This window comes from Rhinatrema bivittatum, chromosome 6, assembly GCF_901001135.1.
Source record: "Rhinatrema bivittatum chromosome 6, aRhiBiv1.1, whole genome shotgun sequence".
NCBI lineage: Eukaryota > Metazoa > Chordata > Amphibia > Gymnophiona > Rhinatrematidae > Rhinatrema > Rhinatrema bivittatum.
In genome coordinates this window covers 294421947-294447656 of record NC_042620.1, presented here as the reverse complement: position 1 = coordinate 294447656, position 25710 = coordinate 294421947, and the positions used below count along the sequence as shown (strand labels likewise).

The 25710-nt window shown below is 42.7% G+C and overlaps 1 protein-coding gene across 1 annotated transcript in view; it reads right to left on the bottom strand.

The window, feature by feature from the left end:
- The window catches only part of GLRA4 (glycine receptor alpha 4), a 189598-nt gene that overhangs the window by 30514 nt on the left and 133374 nt on the right, over positions 1-25710 (bottom strand). Inside the window, exon 7 of the mRNA XM_029607369.1 lies at positions 1183-1332. Within this exon, the coding sequence (XP_029463229.1) occupies positions 1183-1332 (150 nt within the window). The remainder of the gene's footprint in view (positions 1-1182; positions 1333-25710) is intronic.

Genomic DNA, 25710 nt, shown 5'->3' with positions numbered 1-25710 from the left:
AGTTTTATTATAATGTATTTTTATCTCGGACTGTGTATCCCATGAACTCTGATTATTCAGTACTGACGATTTATCCTCTGCTAAAATGCACATAGTTGCTGGCTGGAAAATCAAAGAAAAATAAAATTGGGAGTTGTGGTTAAGCCTGTGAGTAGAATGACTTGTTTTGGACCCTGTATTTATGCCAGCAGTAGATGAGAAACAGGGGGTCCAGGTTCATGGAGGAGAGGACAGGCAATGCCCTCCCTGACCAGCCAGAAAAAAGGATTCTGCCCTACTGCTTCCAACGGGGTCCTCTTCACCATCTACGTGACCAAAATTGTTGAACCCACAAAATAAATCAGAGAGCCTGGTCCTCATTCTATTGAGACAGATGCTTTTGACATTTTGTGTGCCCGGTGATTGGAGTTACATAAGAAAATTTCTAGGTAAGAAATTAGGTAGCTTGCAGCCTGTTTAGTATAAAATGGGAGCGCTGTACAGCATGGGCTCATTTTTAATTTCCCCCGCTGGCCTTCTGCTGTTATTTGGTCTCTGAATGCCTTCTGCCTCTGAAGCTTTTCTATGTTTCCCAATGCCTCACCTGCCACATCTGCTTTCTCTCCTCTCCTCCCCTTCCGTTCCACTCCACTTTCCGCTCCTCGCCTCCCCCTTTTTCTTCCAGTCACATATAGCCTTTCTTCTCCCTCTCAGTCTATCCTGCCATCTCCTGTGATTCCTGAGATACGTCGAGAGCTGTCACCTTGAAGCCAGGAGCCTCCGGAACTACCTTCTCCGAGAACCGATGCGGTCGAGCAGGAATATGCTGCTGAGCTGGGATGTTGAAAACTAGCGGCCTGGGAGGGGGACAGAGTGAAGGACTGCTGTTCTTGGGTGATGACGTCTATAACCAACCTGCTCTTTCAGAACTTATATTTGGCAAATCCACAGAGATGGGAGGATGGCAGCAGCTGCAGCAATTTGATAAGAAGGCTGTGCTTCTCTTCTTCCTGGGCACAGGAACAATCCTTTAGCAGCTACTGATGCAAGACGGGAGATGGTAGTTTAAATATAGTAACAGAAGGCTTGCCAAGGATACTCCAGTCATGTATTCTGGGCCGGGGGGGGGATGGGGTGTCGGAGGGAGAGGAAAAGGGAAAAGAGAGGCAGCACAACAAGGCATACAAGGAAACGTGAACTCACCATTCTCTGGCGTCGCTGTCTCTTTCTGAGGCGGACAAACTCCTTATGCTGGCGGGAGACGAAGTTCACAGCCGCGTACTCCAATAGCGCCGCAAAGACGAAGAGGAGGCAAACAGCCATCCAGATGTCGATGGCCTTCACGTAGGACACCTGCAAAACCACCAGAGCAAATGTCCTCAGTTATCTTGGGGGGAAGTATGTTGCATTGTAATGTTAATGTTTATTGCATAAGACTTCCATGTCTGGAGGTCAAGATCAAATCTGTCATGGATAGGTAGTTCAGCTTGCAACCATGGGAAAAATGTTGCAGAATAAAGCTAGAAATCTTCCCATTTTTTCTTTAGCAAGCCTGTTAGGTTTAAAGAACTAGTTTCATAAGCACACACAGTGCCCTGGAAGATGAATTTTCAAAAGGTGCACGTGTAAAAAATAGCACTTGCACATGTGAAATAACAACATAGACGCGAGTATACGCTATTTTAGACCGCTCAGCACACACGCGTAAATCAGGGTCCATAACTAAATTTGCATGTGTAAAAAAGAGGCGGGCCAGGGTGTTCTGGGGAGGTGCCAACATTTAAGTAAGTTGCTATTTTAGAAGCAATTTATGCATTAAATTTGGCACCTTACTTGCATACATATTTACTCCTGCTCAATATCTGGAGTAAGTGATCATTAACATCTTAAAAATGAAAAAATGACTGGGTGAGGGTTCTGGGTGAACAGGAGAGAGGGACTTCAGGCTGAAGAGTCAGGAGGGTCTTCATGAGCTGCAGATGGACTCGGTGAACTGGTAAACTAATTGATAAAACTGTTAGTTCATTACCACACACATGTTAGGAAATCCTCTGACTTACTCATGTAAATGCTTCTACATAATGGGGGTCATTTTCAAAAGGAGTTATGCGCATAAATGTAACTACTATTGTAGCAATTTTCAAACGCTATTTACTCATGTAAAGTGCATTTATGTGAGTAAATCCTATGGACAATTCAATGGCATATATTGTAGCAATTTTCAAAAACCCACTTACTCGAGTAAAGTGCATTTACTCGAATAAAGCCCAGTTTTACTCAAGTAAATGCTTTTAAAAATCAGGCCCAATGCGTGTAAAATCTACTTGTGTATCCTTTTAAAATTTGATGTAAAAATACACAGGTATATCATTTGTGCACTATTATCCAGCTAAATTTCAACATATTCAGCTAAGCAGCACCTTTGCCGCTACTTAAAACAGACAAATTTGAATTTATTTGGATAAATAGCGGCATTTATTTAGCTAAATTCAGACTTATCCGGCTAAGTTGTTAAGGAGTCTCAATTTAGTGGACCCTTGGGCCGACCTGCAGGAGACTGGGATAGGTGTTCAATGTCTCTAGTAATGGCAGGCCGGGAGGTAGATGTTCAGGCAGAACGTAGAGGTGCTCTTCACCCTGGAAGCTGGTGTTCCCCCGGGAGGAGCCCATAGGAGCCCAGCCGCTGGGACTTAGGCGGCTTCACCCTTGGAAGCCGGATCCCCTCCGGGAGGAGCCCATAGGGGCCCGGCCGCTGGGTCTTAGGCGGGTTGATGATCAGGACTGAGAACTGGAACCAGACTAGAACAGTAGTCAGGAACTGTAGCAAAACTCGGGTACTGGAACCAGGCAGGAACTGTAGCAGGACTCGGGTACTGGAACCAGGCAGGAACTGTAGCAAGACACGGGTACTGGAACCAGGCAGGAACTGTAGCAGGCAGGCAGGAACCAAGCAGATACTGAAGCAGGCAAGCAGGAACCAAGCAGGTACTGTAGCAGGCAAGCAGGAATGGAGTGAGTACCAAGGCCACTCCGGGGCACGAAGCAACAGGGAACCAGGAGGTAAACCCGTTGCAAGGCAAAGACTGAGTGTCCGCAGTCGGCTTATCAAGGCCGCGGCGTCTGACGTCAGGAATGGGGCGGAGTCACCACTGGCGGGAAACGGCCCTAGAAAAGCGCCCAGTGGCGCCCGCGCGCGCCTAGAAGCAGGGCATCCAGGGGAGGCTTCCCGGCGGCGCGGTCCCCGTGGGGACGCCGCCGAACAGGCCGCAAACCAGGCCTCCAGAAGCGGGAACAGGTCCAAGAGCACGGAGGTAAGGGTCTGGTTGTGGCGCTCGCGGCCAGAACCGTAACATAAGTAGCAGCAGGTGTTACTTGTCCACCTAAATAGTGCTTTTTGGACTTACTTTACTTTACTTTCTTTACTTTTTCAAATTTATTAATCGCCTAACACAAGATGGCCTAGGCGATATACAAAATAAACATAAATAATAATAAAAACAATAACATAAAAATGACACTCATAAATATGGGTTTCATAGAAACCATCACAAATTATTCCAAACTAACATTAAGAACATATCCCAGGAGATTCACTGGATTACATACCTGAAGTATATTTAACAGGGACATTCAACAGTTAACACTCCATGATTTCACAATAATATCGTAAAACATTAACATTGTAATTATACAATATTAAATGCACGAGTGAGCAAGTAGTTCTTAAATACCATCTTAAATTTTTTGACATCTTCCAGCGCACGGATTTCAAAAGGAATTAGGTTCCATTGAACTGGAGCCGCGATGGAAAAAGAAGTTTCTCTAGTATTAAAAAGTCGTGCCTGACGGACTGTAGGAATTTCTAATAAATTCAATTGTGAAGATCTTAACGATCTAACAGGTTTGTAAATTCGTAAAAGTGCATTGAACCAAACAGTCGACTCTGAAACACGTAATTTAAACACTATCATGCCAATCTTAAACACTATACGCTCATGAACAGGCAGCCAATTAAGTTTAGCTAGAACAGGAGAAATCCTATCAAAACGTTTAGAAGAGGAAACAACTCTGGCCGCTGAATTCAGAATCAATCGAATGGATGACAAACTTAGGTAGGCCGATATATAGGCCATTACAGTAGTCAATATGAGGAAAAATTATCGCTCGCACTACCATCAAGAAATCAGAGTCATACAAATGACGTAAACCTATTAGAAGTCGAAGTTTAAAGAAACCTGATCTAATCAATGATCTAATCTGAGGTTTGAATGACAAAGTCGAGTCAAGCAGAACACCCAAGATTTTAATAGGGTTAAGGAGAGAAAAAGCCAAACCATCAATAGTAATGGTATCATGTAAAGGTGTATCGAGCGGTCTATGAATTAAGTCTTACTAGTGTTTAATGACAGTTTGTTCTGTTTGAGCCAACGGTTAATAGTGTTCATGCATAAAGACAACAAATCAACTGTGGAGGACCAGGAGTTCTGAACTTTAATATAAAATTGTATGTCGTCTGCGTAGAGCTTAAATCCGTCGGAGATAATAGACAACAACTTGGCTATAGGAGAAAGATAAACATTAAATAGCATCGCTGAAAGGGCGGAACCCCGTGGTACGCCCAATCTCATTTGTTGTGGAGAGGAACATAAATTGTTGAATTTGAAGACTTGAGAGCGATCTGACAGATAGCTCTCAAACCAAGCCAACACTGTTCCTGAAATACCACATTCCCGTAAACGATGGTCAATTGAATCGAAAGCAGCAGTAATGTCAAGCGAAACTAAAATAAACTGTTGCCCACTGTCTAAATTTCGTTTAATAGAATTAACAAGTGATATCAGAAGCAATTCAGTGCTAAGTCCACGGCGAAAACCGAATTGGTGAGGACTTAAGATTTCATTTTTCTCCAAAAAATTAGTTAATTGAACTAAGACTATACCTTCAATTACCTTGGCTACAAGTAAAGAGATGAAATCGGTCGATAATTTGCTAAAATACCGGAATCTAAAGAGGATCTTTTTAACAAAGGCTTAACTATGGCTGATTTTAACATAGTAGGCAAAATCCCAGTACTCAATGAATGATTTATCACTTTCACAAAAGAAGCTTTCATGAGTTCAAAGATATCTTTAAAAGTTGAAGATGAGATGTTCAGAATGGGACACATGGTATTATTCAAATTTCTAATGACGTTAATAACTTCAATTGAAGATGTCAGATCAAAATCAGACCACAAAGGTAAACTATTTAGGGACACATCAAGATGTCATGGACCCACATCCTTAAAAAGTAACAACAAATTATCTAATTTAGCTGAAAAAAAATCAGCAAACATATCTGCTGAAAGAGATGATAAAACACTAGCATCCACCTTCTTCTGGGTAGTTAACTTATGAACCAGCAAAAAAAAAAAACTTTAGGGTTATGACCAATTTCATTTATTTTCTTCGAGTAATATGTGTAAGATAGTCATATAAGTCTAAAAAGTGCTACTTAGCTGGAAAAGTCTTAATCTGCTACTTATCCAGCTATCTGGATAAACCAGATAAGTATCATTTTAAGACTTGTATGGCTAAGTACCACTTTTTTAGACTTATAGAGCTATCTAATAGCTTAATAACCCTGAGTAGCGCTGCTTAGCAGACAAATAACGCTTTTCAGACTTACCTGGCTAAGTAAATAAATAAATAACTAGCTGTTCTGCAATTACTTAGCTGGCTAAATTGGAACTTATCTGGATAAGTGCTGCTATTTCTCAGGATAAGTCTGAAGTTGCATGGCTCATGGTTTATACATATGCAAGCATGTTTGTGAGCAGATATACTTGTATTTTAGAACCAGTGCATATTGTTTTCATGCAGGTTATAAAATACTGTATCAACTTTGAACATACCCATATACATACATACCTATATGGGCATGCTTGAGCAGCTTTGACAGTTATCTTCACTGTTTTATAATCAAAGTAATTATAAAAACCATTAATATGAATGATCTTTTGGAGAAGGGAGCAAGTCTTTTAGTCTGGCAGCCCCAGTGCTGCCTTGGAAGAGCAAGGTCACCTGGAAGTGGAACATCACTCTGGTGTGGCAGGAAATGATCCTGTAGCTAGGACCTACCTCCAGATGATATGGTGTCCTATCACACTGAGGATGTCTTCAAAAGGTGTGTGCCCAAGAGGGAATGGTTAGGGAAGCCATTAAAGTTGATGATTCAGTCATTAGGAATGTACATAGTTGGGTGGCTGGTGGGTGTGAGATTGCTTAGTTACTTGTCTGCCTGGTGTGAAGGCGGCAAACACATTTCCTAAATAGGATTTTCGATAGTGCTGGAGAGAAGCTGGCTATTGCGATACATGTGAGCACCAATGACGGAAGGTGCGAGAGGGAAGTTCTGGAAGCCAAGTTTAGGATTTTAGGTAGAAAAATGAAATCCAGAACCTCCAGGACAGCATTCTCAGAAATGCTCCCTGTTCTTTGTGCAGGACTCAAGGCTGAGCTCCAGAGTCTCAATGCATGGATGAGGCAACGGTGCAGGGAGGAGGGCTTTGTTAGGAACTGGTCAACATTTTGTAGAAGGGGAGGTTATTTTGAAAGAATTGGCTCCACCTTAACCAGGGTGGAATCCGGCTGCTGGTACTAATGCTTAGAAAAGAAGATAGAGCAGTTTTTAAATTAAATCATGGAGGAAAGTGGACAGTTGCTCAGGAGCGCATGGTTCAGAGTGAGGTATCTTCAAAGGATACTGAAATAATGGGGATGTTAGAATATCCTGATAGAGAGGTTGTGATAGACACAGAAGTAGCTGAGTTGCATCCAAATAAAGAATATACAGAGATAAATGATTTCAAATTTCCCATTTCAACTTGTTGGCCGTCGGGGGACAAGGAAAATACTTACTGTTCTGGAATGCAACTCACCTTCAATTACAAATTAAAAGCCATAAGCTAAATCTAAATAAATAATATAATTATGAGGATGACTGACTCCTCTGAATCAAGAGAGAAATGTTCAGTAGGAACTCAGAATGAACTGATCCCATTTCTGATTTCTGAAGAGACTCCCTTGGAGAAAGAGAATCCACCACCTCATAAAGAAGACTTACTTCCAGCCATGGAAGCTCTAGTGGATAGGAATGCGATGTGGAAACATTTCCTCCATCTCCCTCTCCAGTTTTTAGAGCTTAAGGAGGCAAAGAAATTCTTCACTAGTTCCATTAGCTGGATTCCCACTGGCTGAGGGATTCTCTGCACCGGAGTAGAGACATCCTCTTCAGAAACCCAGATCGAATCTTCCTCACGAAAGGCTATGGGTAAAACCAAGGAGGAGCTCAGCATCATGGCACTTATATCTGCTGTGGCAGCAGCTGGCTCTGAGATGCTCCATGCCAGTTGCTTCAACAGCTCTCACCAAACACTGCCTTTCCATGTCACAGCATCAGCAGTGGGATCTTGGGCTTATGCGCCAAAGCGCTCCACCTCAACACAATCAATGGCGCCTTGCATTACTGCACAGTGTGCTGACTGTGCCCTAGAACTCCAGCTCCACACTAGTCCATGGTCGACTCCAAGACCTGTTAAAATAAATAACTCTACACCATGGGGATCATCAGTTCCATGAAGAAGAATGAATGTATCTTCTGCCTCAGTTTTGTCGAAGGGGCCTACTCTGACAGAGCCCTGTGCCAATGGCACCAATCTTTTATTTGGTTCTGAGGGGAATGGCCCTGAAAGGAGTCCCTTGCATTATCTAGCAGCCTTCTCGGTGCCTCACCCAGTACCACAGCCTTTTGTGCCAAGCTCAACCCTTGACCTGACGGATCTGGAAACCAATACCATGAAGGGGCGGAGCCTTCCAGTTTTTGCGAGACTGAGAGGGGGAAGATTCCCTACTTGATTTCCTGCACTGAGAGTCCAACAATGCCTCACTCCTGGATGAAGAATCAGCCCCGTGTCGAGTATCATGCTTTTACCCATCAGTGCCCATTTTCCAGATGTAGTAATTACCGGTAGTAATTGATAGGTGGTATATAAAATTGTATAAATAAATAAATAAATACTGCTCTGCCCTTGGGGACATCTGACCATGGCTCTAGCAGTTGGAATGATAGTCCAGTCTCAGGAAGAGATTGCAGATGTCTCTAATGGACATCCGGTGCTCACAGATGCAGACCTTGAAGCCGCTGACCATGAGCTTCTTGGCTTGGACAGTTCCATACTCACCTAATCTTTTTATTTTTTTCAGAACTTAAAATTTCTGTTTGAGCAGAGAAAAGAATAAGCAAAAAAGCAGTAGAAGATCAATAAGACCAAAAAACAAAACATTTTTTAAGAGAGAGACTTGGACATGTCTATGCAGTAACTTGGACGAAGTAAGAATGAGGGGACTCATGAGCCGTGTGCACCTGCAGGAACTTACAAATGTGATCAGTAAAGTCTTTACTGAGCTCTGAGAGCTGGGTCCATGTTGACGTCATCAGATGATGTCACTCTTGCATTATGGCTAATTCATGCCTACTTGTCAGCATAGAATGACCATTCACCATCATCAGCTAATAATTTCAGCAATTTTGTTTGGAAAGAGGCTCTAGTCAAAATAAAGAGTTCTAGCCTGATGACTTTAGAAGAAAAATAAGATTGTGGTCATTTGCCCCAATATGGACCTCAACTTTCATCAGAAGAAGAGTTTAACCTAAAGTATTTTGTACTGCGGATCTTAAAAATGAAGTTAATAAATTCACTGGCTTTCAGAAGCCCACTGCAGGGCCAAATCTATTTTATGGCATAAATTATGAATTTTGTGAATCCACTACGCCCAGATTAGACTTGCCAAAAGTCCCTGGTGGTCCAGTGGGGGTCCTGGCATGATCTCCTGCACTCAGGCCGTCGGCTGCCAGTATTCAAAATGGCGCTGATAGCCTTTGTCCTTACTATGTCACTGGGGCTGACCAATGGACCACCAGGGACTTTTGGCAAGTCTTGGGGGGGACTCCTGACCAGTATTCAAAATGGCGCCGATAGCCTTTGTCCTTACTATGTCACAGGGGCTACCGGTGCCATTGGTCAGCCCCTGTCACATGGTAGGAGCATAAGATGGCGCCGGCCATCTATTGCTCCTACCACGTGACAGGGGCCGACCAATGGCACCAGTAGCCCTTGTGACATAGTAAGGGCAAAGGCTATCGGCGCCATTTTGAATACTGGCAGCTGACCGCCCAAGTGCAGGAGATCGCTCCAGGACCCCCACTAGATCACCAGGGACTTTTGGCAAGTCTTGGGGGGGGGGGGGGATCAGGAGGGTGGGAGTTTATTCATTAGTGATGCGTTGTATTCGTGGAGGTTCGCCATACATTTCGTGACCTCCCCGAATACAACGAATATGGAATATACGTTACGAATTGCCAATATGTTGCAAATGAATGCACACCCTTACAGAACAGCACTACAGACTAAAACAATCAAAACAATTTCAGATTGCCTCACAGAAAATTGTGGTGAATTTCTTATTAAAAAAGGAGGGCAATAAACCCAAATAATGAATAAATAAAAAGTGATGTCATGTACTTTAAATTTCTAAGGGGTTATTCTTTTCTAGCTCTTGGCCAGGATGCTAAGTTGCTTCAATGCTTTCAGTATCAAAGGGGTTAATATTTATAGTGTCTATGATACCCCTCGCTAAATAACAGAGCCAGTCCAAGAGTAATACAGTTGCTAGGATTTGATTAACACAAATATAAATGTTTCTTAGGTGGGGAGGACTGATGAGTGATCTTTTACAACAATGAAATGATAATGCTGGTAAATTCTAAAAGATGAATTTTCAAAGTCCAACACTTGTGTCAATTAGGGGATGCGTGAATATGTTGGGCTGGTGCGTGCCGAGCGGATTTTAAAAGCTGCCCAATACGCGCATATTTGCCTCTGTGCGCATAAATAAAAAGCTTTTTTAAAAGGGTGGGGCGGGGATGTGGCCTGGATGAAGCATGGGGGTTCTGGGATTATAACCTAAAATTTTCACGTAAAGGGCCGGATTTTAAGAGGTACGCGCGGGCATAGATTTGTGCGTGCAACCCGGCGCGCACAAATCTATGCCCAATTTTATAGCATGCGAGCGCAGGCACGCGCATGTTATAAAATCTGGGGTCGGCGCACGCAAGGGGGTGCACGCTTGTGCACCTTGCGCTGTTCCAGAGGCCTCGGTCCTGCCCCTGCCCCACCCCCGGACTGCCCCGCCCACTCACAGCTTTCTGACCAGGGCAGAATGTCCATATGCAAATTAAAATCTACTAACAATTCTTTCGTTTGCATATCCAGAGTTAGTAACAATTCTGAAAGTAAAGAAGGAGATGAATTTAACAAAGTAGGGGAGTTTACATTGTTAAATTCATAATCCCCAATCTCCATTAGATATGATCAAAACTTCTAATAAATCTAACTTTTCTACAGGGACAAAAGATAAATTCAGAGATTTTTTTTTTAGCTAAAGTCAATGATCCACCCCCTCGCCCAGACTATCTTGGTTGAGAAAAAATGTGATTGTCAGGAAGTTGTAATTGCCATATCAAAACAGAGTCTGTGTCTTTCAGCCAAGACTCTGTTATACAAAATAAATCCAGTTTACTCTCCACTAAGTAGTTCACCACTATGTGGATTTTTTTTCCAGATAGTCTTAATATTAATTAACAGCATACGATAAGGCATAGAGGTTTGCACTATATTTGACAACCCTTGGGGAACTGGTGTAAGAAACCTAGTATTAGGCCGCACTTCAAAAACATGTTTACACACAATACTAATGTTATGGCCCCTACCCATAAGTACAGGAATAGAAAAACAAGCCATAAAAACAATTGACCAAATTTAAAACCATCATAGAGCTCAAAGTTGCACATGAAGGGACGCACAAAAGGGCAAGCTCCTTTTTCGCATTCTTTTGGCATGCGAAAACGATGCACACCAAAACAGCACGTGGTGCCTCCAGTGTCCTCGACCTCCTTTAGTATTTGGTGCTGCCTAATGATGTCACGAGGGGGTGGGCTTAAACAGATAGCCAGGCAGGGAGGGAGCAGTGACACAAATGATGGTGATCTGGGAGGGGAAGCAGAGAATCAGGAAGACAGCAAGACAGCTTCAAGGTGTTCTGGCCAGATGGTAGGCAAAAGTTCACTTTTCTCCAGTGTCCTCAACCTTCTTTAGTACCTGGCGCTGCCTAATGATGTCATGAGTAGGTGGGCTTAACCAGACAACCAAGCAGGGAGGGACTGGTGACACAAATGCTGGTGAACCAGGAGCAGAGACTCAGGAACCAGGAACAATGGATCATTTGTAATACGTATAAAAGTTTGGGAATTAGAATCATTTTAACAATTGCTATTCTGATAAAAATAAAGGAAACTGCATCCAACTTTGCATCCTGTTTTTAAATTGGTGGATTATGGGAGGGATATTACAGGCATTCTATTTAATCAGATTCTTATGAACATTTAACCCCAAATATTTAATAATTTCCCCCTTCCCATTTTAAAGGAAAGTTTTCCCACACTTTTTTAAATTGTCCATTAATATCCAATGCTTCTGAATTTTCCAAATTCAATTTTAGACTAGGAAAACTCCCATACTCCTTAAAAATCTTCAAAACTATTGGTGATGTGTTATTCACATTGGAAAACGTTAATAATATACCAATAAACCAACAATATTTGTTTCTTGCTCAATTTTAAGTACTAAAGGCTCCAAAGTTACAATAAATAAAAGTGGAGAAAGCAGACAACCTTATGTAATTCAAAAGATTCTGATAAAGCACCATTGGCACAGAGCTAGGATTAGAGAATAGAACTTTAACGTATTTATAGATAAGACTAGTAAAGCCATATCTTTGAAATACATAGTCTAGAAAGGCCCAGGAGACCCTGTCAAAACCTTTCTCTGCATCAAATCCCACAATCAGTGGGTCTAAAAGCTTATCTTCTGCACAAGCTTCTAAGGCAAGAAAAAATCTGCATACATTCACGCTAGACTTCTTGCCAAATACAAAACCTGCTTGTTCTGATGAAATTAAATTTGGCATTATTTGCTAAAATATTTGCAAAAATTTAGATTCCTTGATTTAACAAAGATATGGGCCTATAAGAACCAGGATGCTCTGGATCTTTACCTGGTTTTGGTATCATAGTAATAAAAGCTGCTCTTAAAGTATCAGACATTTATCCAATCTTTGTCATTTTCACAAAAAAAAAATGTTTTTAAAGGTTCCAAGTTATGAGTACAAATGCCTTATAAAAATGAACATGACCATCTGGTCCTGGTGATTTATAATTATGCAGATCTTAAAACATAAGAACATAAGAAATTGCCATACTGGGTCAGACCAAGGGTCCAGCATTCTCTTTCCAACAGTGGCCAATCCAGGCTACAAGTACCCGGCAAGTACCCAAACACTAAGTAGATCCCAGTAATAGCAGTGGCTATTCTCTAAGACAACTTGATTAATAGCAGTTAATGGACTTCTCCTCCAAGAATCTATCCAAACCTTTTTTAAACCAAGCTACACTAACTGCACTAACCACATCCTCTGGCAACAAATTCCAGAGCTTTATTGTGCATTGAGTGAAAAGGAATTTTCTCCGATTAGTTTTAAAGGTACTACTTGCTAACTTCATGGAGTGCCCCCTAGTAATTCTATTATCCGCAAGAATAAATAACTGATTCCCATTTACCCGTTCTAGACCTCTCTTGATTTGAAAGACCTCTATCATATTCCCCCTCAGCCGTCTCTTCTCCAAGTTGAACAGCCTTAACCTCTTTAGCCTTTCCTCATAGGGGAGCTGTTCCATCTCCTTTATCATTTTGGTCCCTTTCTCTATCGTAACTATGGGCCTCATTTTCCAATATCGCATGCGATACCAAAAAGGGGTGTACCTTATGCTAATAAGCATGTGTATCGTGAATCAGCTATGCGAAAGGCTGGTCAACTGTCAGTCATTATGGTCCAGCAGCCTAATTCTAAAGCCCTCCTTGATGCTCTGCCTGTATTCCATCCTCCTTGATGTGGTCTCCAGTCATGGTCCAGGTGCTTCCTCTTCTCATCATGTCTCATCTCTTGCTCCAGATGCTGGTGTCTCTTTTCATCTCAGTTCATGCTCCTATGTCTTCTTGTGGGCCTCCTGCTTCCATGCTGCACTGTCTTCTTCACAGCCTCCTATCTCTATGCTGCTGTGTCGTCACCTGGGCCTCCTGCCTCCATGCTGTCTTTTCCTGAGCCTCCTGTCTCCATGCTGTTGTGCCTTCTCCTGAGCCATCTGCCTCCATGCTATGCTGTCTTCTCCTGGGCCTCCTTCTTCCGTGCTGCTGTGTCTTTTCCTGGGCCTCCTGCCTCCATGCTATGCTTTTTGGTGCTGGTCCTGCTGAACTCTGCTGCCTTGGCTCTTAGGCTGTCCCCTTGAGTGCACTCTTTTAACATGGACTGTCTGGGGACTTTTCCTAGCCATCACATAGCAGGGCTGCTATCAGCTCTAACATTAGAGCTGTACTGTAGCTATTTCAAATGCCGCCTCCGCTTTCTATGTTCTTTGTTGTAATCATGATTGTGCCAAAAGGATAAGATGCTAAGCCTTTATATGTAATGATGCCATTTCAAACAATGTATGTACAGGTCATGTAGGGGCAGATTTTACAATCTACGTGCGAGCGTAGATTTGTTCACGCAACCCGGCGCGAACAAATCTACGCCTGATTTTAAAACATGCACGCGCATGTTATAAAATCCAGGGTTGGCACGCATAAGGGTGTGCACAATTGTGCAACTTGCGCGTGCCGAGCCGCGCAGCCTGCCTCCATTCCCTCCGAGGCCGCTCCGAAATCGGAGCGGCCTCGGAGGGAACTTTCCTACCACCTCCCCCCACCTTAGCTAATGCACCTCCCCCTTCCCCTAGCTAACCCACCCCCCAGCCCTACCTAAATCCCCCCTACCTTTATTTGAGAATTTACGCCTGCCCAGAGGCAGGCGTAACTTGCGTGCACCGGCCGGCTGCCGGCGTGCGGTCCCTTGGCACGACGGCTGTTCCAGAGGCCTCGGCCCCACCCCCGGAACACCCCCGGGCCGGTGCCCCACCCCTGGCCCCCGGAACACCCTTTTTCGAAGCCCCGGGACATACGCGCGTTCCGGGGATTGTGCGCCACCGAGCCTATGCATGATACGCTCGGCATGCGCAGGGGCAGGTTGGGGCAGCTTTTCGGGGGTTATGCGCGTATGCTACGGGCGTAACCCTTTGAAAATCTGCCCCGTAATGTACAATGTTTTATACTATTTGCTATCTTGTCCTTGCAGAATGTGATTATCTAAGACACTGACTTTATTTCAACAGTAGACTATGTCTTTGCTAATAAAATGGTCACTGGTTTGAAAAATACACTTCCTGGTTGGCTCCTTTCATTGTGTGGTTTTTGTGCTAATAGTTCACTAGGTACCAGGTTGGCCCTTCACATGACCTAGCCACTTAACTATCAGGTAAGACCATATGGGCTAGGCCATGCAACTGAACACTCAGTGTATGCTTCTAAGGAAGACAGCAAGAGTTACAGAAGAAGTTTATTACTGGGGACCTTCAATATTGCCTCTTGTTGCTTTCTTCACACTGCATACTCTTAGCTAACTCCTGCTTACACGGGCCTGTGTGTGAGATGGACAGTAGCTAGCTGTGTACTTGTAGAGGTTGTGTGGTATTAAGGGGAAGTCAGAGTCATCATCACACAAGACTTGATCTTTGGCCCTCTCACTTATGTCATGACTCAAAGGCAATCTGTGCTCAACCATTTGTACATTTCATACTAAACCAAATATGACGACTACTTGCTGATAGTTAGAACAGAGTGTCAGTTGCTATGTGACAACTAGGGAGGAGGAGTGAGGGAGTAGAGTCGTGTCAAGAATGTCCACAGGCCAAGAGCAGAGGCCTAGAGAGCTGCTGCTGTTTGGGACCAGGCAGCCTTCCACAGAGTGGCTGGCACCCCTGTACTGGCATGGCTTGGGGATTTGTATAATACATGTAAGGTTTAATAGGGGTAATGGAATCTAGGTTCTCACTACATCCACTGGCTTGATCTCCTGCCGTCCCCAGCACAAAGTCTCTGGCGGTATTCTCTCCAGAGTCTCCGGGCGTCTGAACAGCATTGCCCTCCGATTCAGCCCCCTCTGCCAAGACACCACGAAGATCCACTTCGGGACTTCCTGCCAGGCATGGAGTCGAAGTTTCCCGTTCAGCCGGAGGTAGCCTCTGATCAAAGGGGCTGAGGGAAACTTCCGGTCGAGTCGTGGTCTCCTTCCACTGGCCCGACAGCCGAACCACTCAAGCCCTCCTCCTTAGGTTTGACGGCTCATTGAGGAATGATTTTCTCCCCGGGAGGTAGCGAGGACATCGAGGTGTAAGTCCTCTGCTTCCCTTTCGTTTTGGGGGCATTTTTTCTTAGGAAAGCTTGATAAACAAAAAAAAGACGCCAGAGCAGTCTCAGCATGCAGCCAGTCGAGACAGATTTAAGCCATCAATCGTAGAATTGTCACTTGCAGATCTGGCTTGCAAACCACAGCATGCTATAAGACTGTATAAGGAAGCCTGTACCTTTCCCTTAAAGGCTGATTTCATAGCCTAAGTGCATATCATTCTGGGCCAGTATATGTGCAGGATAGTAATAGCCAAAAGTAGCTCTTCCAGACAACTAAATCGCATCTGGGTATTCCAATAAATGCATGCCAGGCCCTCGCAACTGAGCTAAAGGTTTAGCAGTCTGCCAACCTTGAAACAATACATATGAGCTGCCACACCTGTGTTAGTTGGAAAAACGGTTCCTCATGGTGTTATTGCAAATGTCCCTGCCTGCGTGCTAAACTTTCAAAAGGGAAACTTTGATAAAATGAGAAAAATTGTTAGAGAAAAACTGAAAGGAGCAGCTACAAAGGTAAAAAGTGTGCAAGAGGCGTGGTCATTGTTAAAAAATACCATCCTAGAAGCACACTCCAGATGTATTCCACACATTAAAAAAGTTGGAAAGAAGGCAAAACGATTACCCCTTAGAGAATAGCCACTGCCATTAGCAATGGTTACATGGAATGGACTTAGTTTTTGGGTACTTGCCAGGTTCTTATGGCCTGGATTGGCCACTGTTGGAAACAGGATGCTGGGCTTGATGGACCCTTGGTCTGACCCAGTATGGCATTTTCTTATGTTCTTATGTTCTTATGTAAGCTATTTTAGCCAAAAGATCTTCATTCAAAAATTGGAAGAAAGATCCAACAGAAGAAAATAGGATAATGCATAAGCGTTGGCAAGTTAAATGTTAAACATTGATAAGACAGGCTAAGAGAGAATTTGAAAAGAAGATGGCCGTAGAGGCAAATACTTACAGTAAAAACTTTTTAAAATATATCCAAAGCAGAAAGCCTGTGAGGGAGTCAGTTGGACTGTTAGATGATCGAGGGGTTACAGGGGCACTTAGAGAAGATAAGGCCATTGTGGAAAGATTAAATTATTTCTTTGCTTCGGTGTTTACTGAAGAGGATGTTGGGGAGGTACCTGTACTGAAAAAGGTTTTCACGGGTAATGATTCAGATGGACTGAACCAAATCACGGTGAACCTAGAAGATGTGGTCGGCCTGATTTATAAACTGAAGAGTAGTAAATCACCTGGATCGGATGGTATACACCCCAGAGTTCTGAAGGAACTAAAAAATGAAATTTCAGACCTATTAGTAAAAATTTGTAACCTATCATTAAAATCATCCATTGTACCTGAAGACTGGAGGATAGCTAATGTAACCTCAATATTTAAAAAGGGCTCCAGGGGCGATCCGGGAAAACTACAGACTGGTTAGCCTGACTTCAGAGCCAGGAAAAATAGTGGAAAGTGTTCTAAACATCAAAATCACATAACATAGAAAGACATGGTTTAATGGAACAAAGTCAGCATGGTTTTACTCAAGGCAAGTCTTGCCTCACAAATCTGCTTCACTTTTTTCAAGGAATTAATAAACATGTGGATAAAGGTGAACCGGTAGACGTAGTGTACTTGGATTTTCAGAAGGCATTTGACAAAATTCCTCATGAGAGGCTTCTAGGAAAAGTAGAAAGTCATGGGATAGGTGGCTATGTCCTTTCGTGGATTACAAACTGGCTAAAAGACAGGAAACAGAGAGTAGGATTAAATGGACAATTTTCTGAGGGAAGGGAATGGGCAGTGCAGTGCCTCAGGAATCTGTATTGGGACCCTTACTTTTCAATATATTTATAAATGATCTGGAAAGAAATACGAGTGAGGTAATCACTCACTCGTATTTCTGTGTGGGCTTCCAGCACTTCATATATTTCTGAGTGGGCTTCCAGCACTTCATATACGCAGATGCTGTGCAAATCCTAATCCCCATTAAGGACTCACTATCTAATGCCCTGAAAAACTGGGATACGGCTCTCGCAGAAATAAAGAATCTACTCACGGAAAACTTCCTGGCAATAAATACTAGCAAAACAGAACTACTCATCATTACTCCACAAAACAATTCCTCCCTCAACCCTACCCTTCTTTCTCAATCTAGCCCTCTCATTGTGCAGCAGGTACGCAGCCTCGGCATAATCATTGACAACCATTTCTCTTTGAAAAAATTCCTAGCTGCCACCGTTAAAAATGGATTCTTTAAACTTCATACTCTGAAAAGAATTAAATCTCTCCTACACCCTCATGACTTCCGAGCAGTCCTACAAGCCACAATATTGTCCAAACTTGACTACTGCAATTCTATCCTTCTAGGACTGCCAAAAAATTCGCTACAACCGTTACAGATGCTACAAAATGCAGCTGCCCGCATACTCTCTAATACACACCGCTACGAACACATTACCCCCGCCCTACAATCCCTCCACTGGCTACCGGTAGCTTCCAGGATATTATACGAAGTCCTCTCCCTCATACACAAGTCAATCTATAATCAAGAAATGCAATGGTTCTCTGAACATTTCACTTTCCACAAATCAAATAGACTAACAAGAACAGTTCACCAAGCCAAACTCCAGACTTCCATACTCAAACATATCAAGCATGTTTCGACGAGGGAACGCTCAATTACTATTGCTGGAACCAACATTTGGAATAAAATGCCTACTGACCTACGCCACGAGCCCTGCCATAAGAAGTTTAAACAAAACCTTAAAACCTGGCTATTCGAACAAGCTTACTCATAATGGGAAATTTACTCTTCGGAACTGCCAAACTCTCTCTCAACCTGTTATTCATAATACCGCAATAATTTTCTCTGGCAACTTCTCTTTAATATATATATTTCTCCCCGTCAACACATAACCTACTCCGAATAGAATACAATCTTCTACTCAACTGACTACTCTTATTTGATAATACCTAGTTATTTGATAATACCTAGTTTTATATAACTTCCATGTTAAGCTCGTATTAATTGTGTTATATGTTTCTACTATTTTGCATTGAGTTACTTTGATACATGTTCTGTTCGATGGTGAATAGATTGTAAAGCTTGTTGCTGATTTATTGTTTATTGTAAACCGAGGTGATGTTCTTAACGTGCCGCGGTATATAAAAAATCTCTAAATAAATAAATAAATAAAATAATCAAATTTGCAGATGATACAAAATTGTTCAGAGTAGTTAAATCACAAGCAGATTGTGATAAATTGAAGGAAGACCTTGTGAGACTGGAAAATTGGGCATCGAAATGGCAGATGAAATTTAATGTGGATAAGTGCAAGGTGATGCATATAGGGAAAAATAACCCATGCTATAGTTACACAATGGTAAGTTCCATATTAGGTGCTACCAGCCAAGAAAGAGATCTAGGTGTCATAGTGGATCACACATTGAAATTGTCGGTTCAGTGTGCTGCGGCAGTCAAAAATGCAAACAGAATGTTGGGAATTATTAGAAAGGGAATGGTGAATAAAACAGAAAATGTCAAAATGCCTCTGTATTGCTCCATGGTGAGACCACCACCTTGAATACTGTGTACAATTCTGGTCGCCGCATCTCAAAAAAGATATAATTGCAATGGAGAAGGTACAGAGAAGGGCGACCAAAATGATAAGGGGAATGGAACAGCTCCCATATGAGGAAAGACTAAAGAGATTAGCTTGGAAAAGAGACAGCTGAGGGGAGATATGATAGAGGTGTTTAAAATCATGAGAGGTCTAGAACGGGTAGATGTGAATCGGTTATTTACTCTTTCAGATAATAGAAAGACTAGGGGGCACTCCATGAAGTTACCATGTGGCACATTTAAAACTAATCGGAGAAAGTTCTTTTTCACTCAATGCACAATTGATGTTATAGTTGTTATACATAGTTTTTGTATTTGCTTTGCCTTACAATATTTTCCTCTCCCCCTGTTAATTGTATTTTTCGGTTACTTGTAAGGGCACTGCCCAAAAGTTTCTGTTTTTTGTGAACCGATACGATGTGCGAACGGCTATCGGTATAGAAGAGATTTTAAATAAATAATAAATAAATAAACTCTGGAATTTGTTGCCAGAGGATGTGGTTAGTGTTTAAAAAAGGATTGGATAAGTTCTTGGAGGAGAAGTCCATTACCTGCTATTAATTAAGTTGATTTAAAAAATAGCCACTGCTATTATTAGCAACAGTAACATGGAATAGACTTAGTTTTTGGGTACTTGCCAGGTTCTTATGGCCTGGATTGGCCACTGTTGGAAACAGGATGCTGGGCTTGATGGACCCTTGGTCTGACCCAGTATGGCATGTTCTTATGCTCTGTAGAGCTATTTGGAAAATGAACACATAGAGGGGTAGATTTTCTAAAAGGGTGCCCGCGCGTACATTTGTTCGCGCACCAGGCGCAAACAAAAGTACACCAGATGTTATAAGATACGCGCGTAGCCGCACGTATCTTATAAAATCCGGGATCGGCACATAAGGGGTGCACATTTGTGCAACTTGCGCGTGCCGAGCCCTACGTGTGCTGCCCGTTCCCTCCGAGGCCGCTCCGAAATCGAAGCGGCCTCAGTATCCTTCCACCCCTCCGCACCTTCCCCTCACTTCCCCTCAATTCCCCTACCTAACCCACCTCCCCGGCCCTATCTAAAACCCCCCACCTGTGTTTTAATAGTTACGCCTGCCAGAAGCAGGCGTAACTCGCGCACGCCAGCGGGCTGCTGGCGCGAGATTCCCCGGCCCGGGACCCATTTCGGAGGCCTTGGCCACGCCCCCGAAATGCCCCTGGGCCGGCACCACGCCCCCGACACACCCCCTGAACGCCCCGAATGTCGCGCCAGCCCCGACACACCCCCCCGTCACCCCCCCGGAAAGCCCCGGGACTTATGCGCACCGCCGAGCCTATGCAAAATAGGCTCGGCGCACGCAGGGGGGGTTTAAAGGGTTCCGCACATAACTTATGTGAGTAACCCTTTTAAAAATCTACCCCAGAATGTGTATAATGCCAGCTCACTCACCAAGCTATTCTATTTAAGGTTAGTGCATTGTTTGCCCTCACAAGATTAGTAGGCCTCTGCAGCATGGGGAGAAAAAGTCATGCCCTGGACAATGGCCTGCAGACATAACTGTACAAGCCACTTGTCATGGCAGTGATGCTGTTACCTCCCCTGCAGCCACCCTCCATGTCTGTGCTATTTGCTATAAACACATAGTCAGAGATGGCACTTGATTTCTTTTCTTTCTCTTTTTGTAAATTTGTTACTTTGTTTGATTGTTATACCTGTTTTTGTAATTTTATTCTTTTAATCTGATTTTATTTTTATTATTATCTTTGTGAACCGTTTTGATAAAATTTTATTTGTAAAAACGGTATAGAAATACTTTTAAATAAAACTAAATAAATAAATATGGAAAGAAGCATCTCTCTTACTTATGAGCCAGCCATCACCATACAGGCCGCCCTCAAAATTTTCACACAGGCCCGATTGCCTAAGTATAAAAGAATCGTGTGCGGCTCTCGGGTACCTGGCCACTATGTCAAGGATGCACATTTGAGCATCACAGACCACTTGCACGTTGATGGAGTGGAAGGTACATCTCCCTGTCACAGGGTGGAATGATGGCCACGTGAGTGCATCGATAGTTCCCAGAGCATTGGGAAAGTTCGCGAAGGCATAAATGCCTCTCTTCAAGTCCATCAAGTCCTGCCTGTCCCGAGGAAATGCTAAGTAGCGATTAATACGGTCAGAGACTGCTATTATGACCTGGTCCAGACAGCAGGAAAAAGTGGTTTGGGACATTCCCCCCACAACCCAGTTGCCATGAAATGCAGGGTGGCCAACAGTTTGGTGAGGCCAGGCACAGCCCAAATCCCCTTAGATTTCTTCATATAATTCCAGGATAACCTGAGAGCTGAGGTGATACCCTCAAACCACATAGTCCTCTAGCATGCCCAGCAAGGATGTTCATGGAGGAAAGATGCACCCTCTGTATCTCTTCCGCTGTGGCTGCCTATGTGACAGGCGCTGCCTTAGGTCCTGATCCTGTTGGGCCCATGGCTCGGCCTCTGGTGCAGGGACTTCCCTAGGAGGGCTTGGAGCTGCCCTTGCCTGTTCTTGAGGTTGTTCCGCTTGTTGTTGTCTGCGGCGAGCTTCCCGAAGCATCCAGTATCCCCAACAATTAAACTTGCCAGAAACATTATGGCTTTAGGACACTAGACCAGGTAAGAACAGGTATTTTTATTGGGGCAGGAAGGCCCCGTTATAATTCCTTTTTTTATTGTGCGCAATAATAGCTGCGATTATATCCATGATCTGCGATATCAGCCGCGGGAGTGCGATAAATAGTTTTTTCGCTGTACTGCAAAAAAAAAAAAAAAAGGTGGTTATTTCCAGCTTTGTTTATTTATTTAGAGGATTTATATACCGATGAACGTTGGGAACATCTCATCGGTTTACATTAAAACAAAATTATAGCTAACCGAGCTTTACATAGAAATTGGAACCAATTGTAACAAGGAACAGAACAGATAATAACAGGACAACATTAGAACTTAACTTATGAAGGGGAATAAGTAAAAATGGATCAAACACATATATAATAGGGAAAGGAAGGGAGGATCTATTTACAGGAAACAGGGGGTATAGTAATAAAAAATATAATAATAATAATATTAAGGAATTCAATTACAAGTAGTAAAGTGCCAGGGTAGGATGTTAAGCGAAAGCTTGCTTGAAGAGGCAAGTTTTTAGGTTATGTTTAAATTTTTTTGGGCAGGGTTCCTGCCGCAGGAAGGGAGGGAGTTTGTTCCAAAGGACGGGCCCAGCTAATGAAAGAGCTCGTGCTTTGGTGGAAGCAAGCTTGGATTGCTTAGGTGATGGTATGACAAGAGTAGCCCTGTGCTGTTGCCTAATTGGTCTGTTTGATTTGTGAAAGATGAAGTGGTCAGATAACCAATGCATTTCTTGGTTGTGTAGGGCTTTATGGATCAGTGTGAGGGTTTTATAAGATATTCTTTCGGCAACAGGTAACCAATGTAAGTTTTTAAGAATAGGGGTGATATGTTCGCTTTTATGTGTGCTAGTGAGAATGCGTGCAGCAGCGTTTTGTAGAAGCTGTAGCGGTAGCAACGTACTTTTGGGTAAACCTAGCAGTATAGCGTTGCAATAATCTATTTTGGAAAGAATGAAAGCTTGTAGTATGGTGCGAAAATCATTGAGGTGCAGAAGGGGTTTGATTTTTTTGAGGGCGTGTAGTTTGAAGTTTGTAGCTTTAAATCCTGTGATAGTGTACATTACTCTATCACACTCCGTGCTAGCAAAGCCTAATTTCTATGAACTCCACGCAAACTCCTCCCACTCAAATACTCACATTTAAATTTGTATACGCATTTTGCGTTGCGTTATTTATCACATGTTACAGTATTATCATGCGCGATAAGGCCCTAGTGTGCAATGATAATTATGACCCAGTAATTTTGTGAAGTCTGAGGCACTAGCGTTAGATCCTGGATATATGGCGTTCTAGGAGGGCTCCTTTCCTTTTACATGGGCAAGGCAAAAAATACGTATTTGGGAGTATGGATTCTCCAAGATCTAAATACTTTGTTTACTTCAAACATTACGGAGGCTATAGCTAATGTTAAAACTCAGTTGCAGGCTTGGCAAACCCTTCCTCTCTCTTTTATGGAGAGATGCGCGCTCCTGAATATAGTGATCACACCAAAAATTTTATATAAATTACAAATGCTGCCCTGTTGGCTTATTGAAGGAGATCTGAAACAATGTAAATCTTCATTCCTTTCATATGAAACGGTAGGGGAACGAGGCTGAGCTGTGCCAAACTCATATGCAGCAAAGAGGCTGAAGAGATAGACTTTCTGGACCTAAGGTACTATAATGTAGCTTGCCAATTGTGGTTTCTTGGTGATTGGCTCTCAGGAAAATATGTTTACTGTGAAAAAGTTATTCTTGACAATATGATTTGGCCATGGTCACCAATATATTTAATGAACACCACTGATAGAGAATTATAACGGTCAGCAAAAAGTAATGTGCTATTACATTCTTGCTGGCTTGCATGACGTTGGCTCCAAAAGAGCTGGGGCTTGCACCCTTATAGATCTCTGTTGATGCCTTTGACTGGTAATAAAGACTTTATACCTACTGTGGAATACTGCGCTATCTTTCGTCTGTGGGGTACCCTTGGTCTGCAGCAGATCTCAGCCTTCTATGAAGAGGACACGCCTACTTTTCTTTCTTTCGCCTGTCCACAACATTCCTATCAGGTTCCCTCCACACAATTTTTTGCTTTTTTACAAACCAGACACTACATGGCAACAATGAATTGGTCAGCTGCCACCTTTAAAGAGGAATACTGTTTTGCACAGGACATACAAGATAATTTGGCGAAGGGAAATTCCATCTCTAGATGGCATAAACTGTGCAAACGAAGATTTCAATCCCATTACTTAAACTCTCTCAGCAGTTATTGGTCTAAGACACTAGACGAGATTTCTCCAGGGCAAACGAAATATTTCTGTAACAGGTATATGTTTATCAAAGACTCCAACCGCAGGGAAGTGAAATTCAAGCTATTACAGCATGCTTATATTGATGACATTAAGCGTCATCGGATGAGACTCACATCAACTCCCTTGTGCATCAAATGTCAGTTAGAGAATGGTACATTTCTGCATCCATTTTTGAAATGCTCTAAATTAGCCACATTTTTGGACTGTGTATTGTCTATGATCTGCAGTTGAGCCTGACTTCAGTGCCGGGAAAAATAGTGGAAACTATTCTAAAGATCAAAATCGTAGAGCATACAGAAAGACATGGTTTAATGGAACACAGTCAACATGGATTTACCCAAGGGAATTCTTGCCTAACAAATCTGCTTCATTTTTTTGAAGGAGTTAATAAACATATGGATAAAGGTGAACCGGTAGATGTAGTGTTATTTGGATTTTCAGAAGGCGTTTGACAAAGTTTCTCATGAGTGGCTTCTAAGAAAACTAAAAAGTCATGGGATAGGAGGCGATGTCCTTTCGTGGATTACAAACTGGTTAAAAGACAGGAAACAGAGTAGGATTAAATGGTCAAATTTCTCAGTGGAAAAGCGTAAACAGTGGAGTGCCTCAGGGATCTGTCCTTGGATCGGTGCTTTTCAATATATATATAAATGATCTGGAAAGGAATACGATGAGTGAGGTTATCAAATTTGTGGACGATACAAAATTATTCAGAGTAGTTAAATCACAAGCGGATTGTGATACATTACAGGAGGACCTTGCAAGACTGGAAGATTGGGCATCTAAATGGCACATGAAATTTAATGTGGACAAGTGCAAGGTGTTGCACATAGGGAAAAATAATCCTTGCTGTAGATACATGATGTTATGTTCCATATTAGGAACTACTACCCAGGAAAAAGATCTAGGCATCATAGGGGTAATACTTTAAAATCGTCGGCTCAGTGTACTGCAGCAGTCAAAAAAGCAAACAATGTTAGGAATTACTAGGAAGGAAATGGTTAATACAATGGAAAATGTCAAAATGCCTCTGTATCGCTCCATGGTGAGATCACACCTTGAATACTGTATACAATTCTGATCACCGCATCTCAAAAAAGATATAGTTGAGATGGAGAAGGTACAGAGAAGGGCAACCAAAATGATAAAGGGGATGGAACACTTCCCCTATGAGGAAAGGCTGAAGAGGTTAGGGCTGTTCAACTTGGAGAAGAGACGGCTGAGGGGGGATATGATAAAAGTCTTTAAGATCATGAGAGATCTTGATCGAGTAGATGTGAATCAGTTATTTACACTTTCGGATAATAGAAGGACAGGGGGCATTCCATGAATTAGCAAGTAGCACATTTAAGACCAATAGGAAAACATTCTTTTTCACTCAATGCACAATTAAGCTCTGGAATTTGATGCCAGAGGATGTGGTTAATGCAGTTAGTGTAGCTGGGTTCAAAAAAGGTTTGGATAAGTTCTTGGAGAAGAAGTCCATTAATTGCTTTTAATCAATTTTACTTAGGGAATAGCCACTGCTATTAATTGCATCAGTAGCATGGGATCTTCTTAGTTTTTGGGTACTTGCCAGGTTCTTATGGCCTGGTTTGGCCTCTGTTGGAAACAAGATGCTGGGCTTGATGGACCCTTGGTCTGACCCAACATGGCAATTTCTTATGTTCTTAATTCAGTTGCCTAGTACTGGGAAAGTCGTATTACTAGGTGAATTCTCGGCCTTCACAAAGAGCTCCCA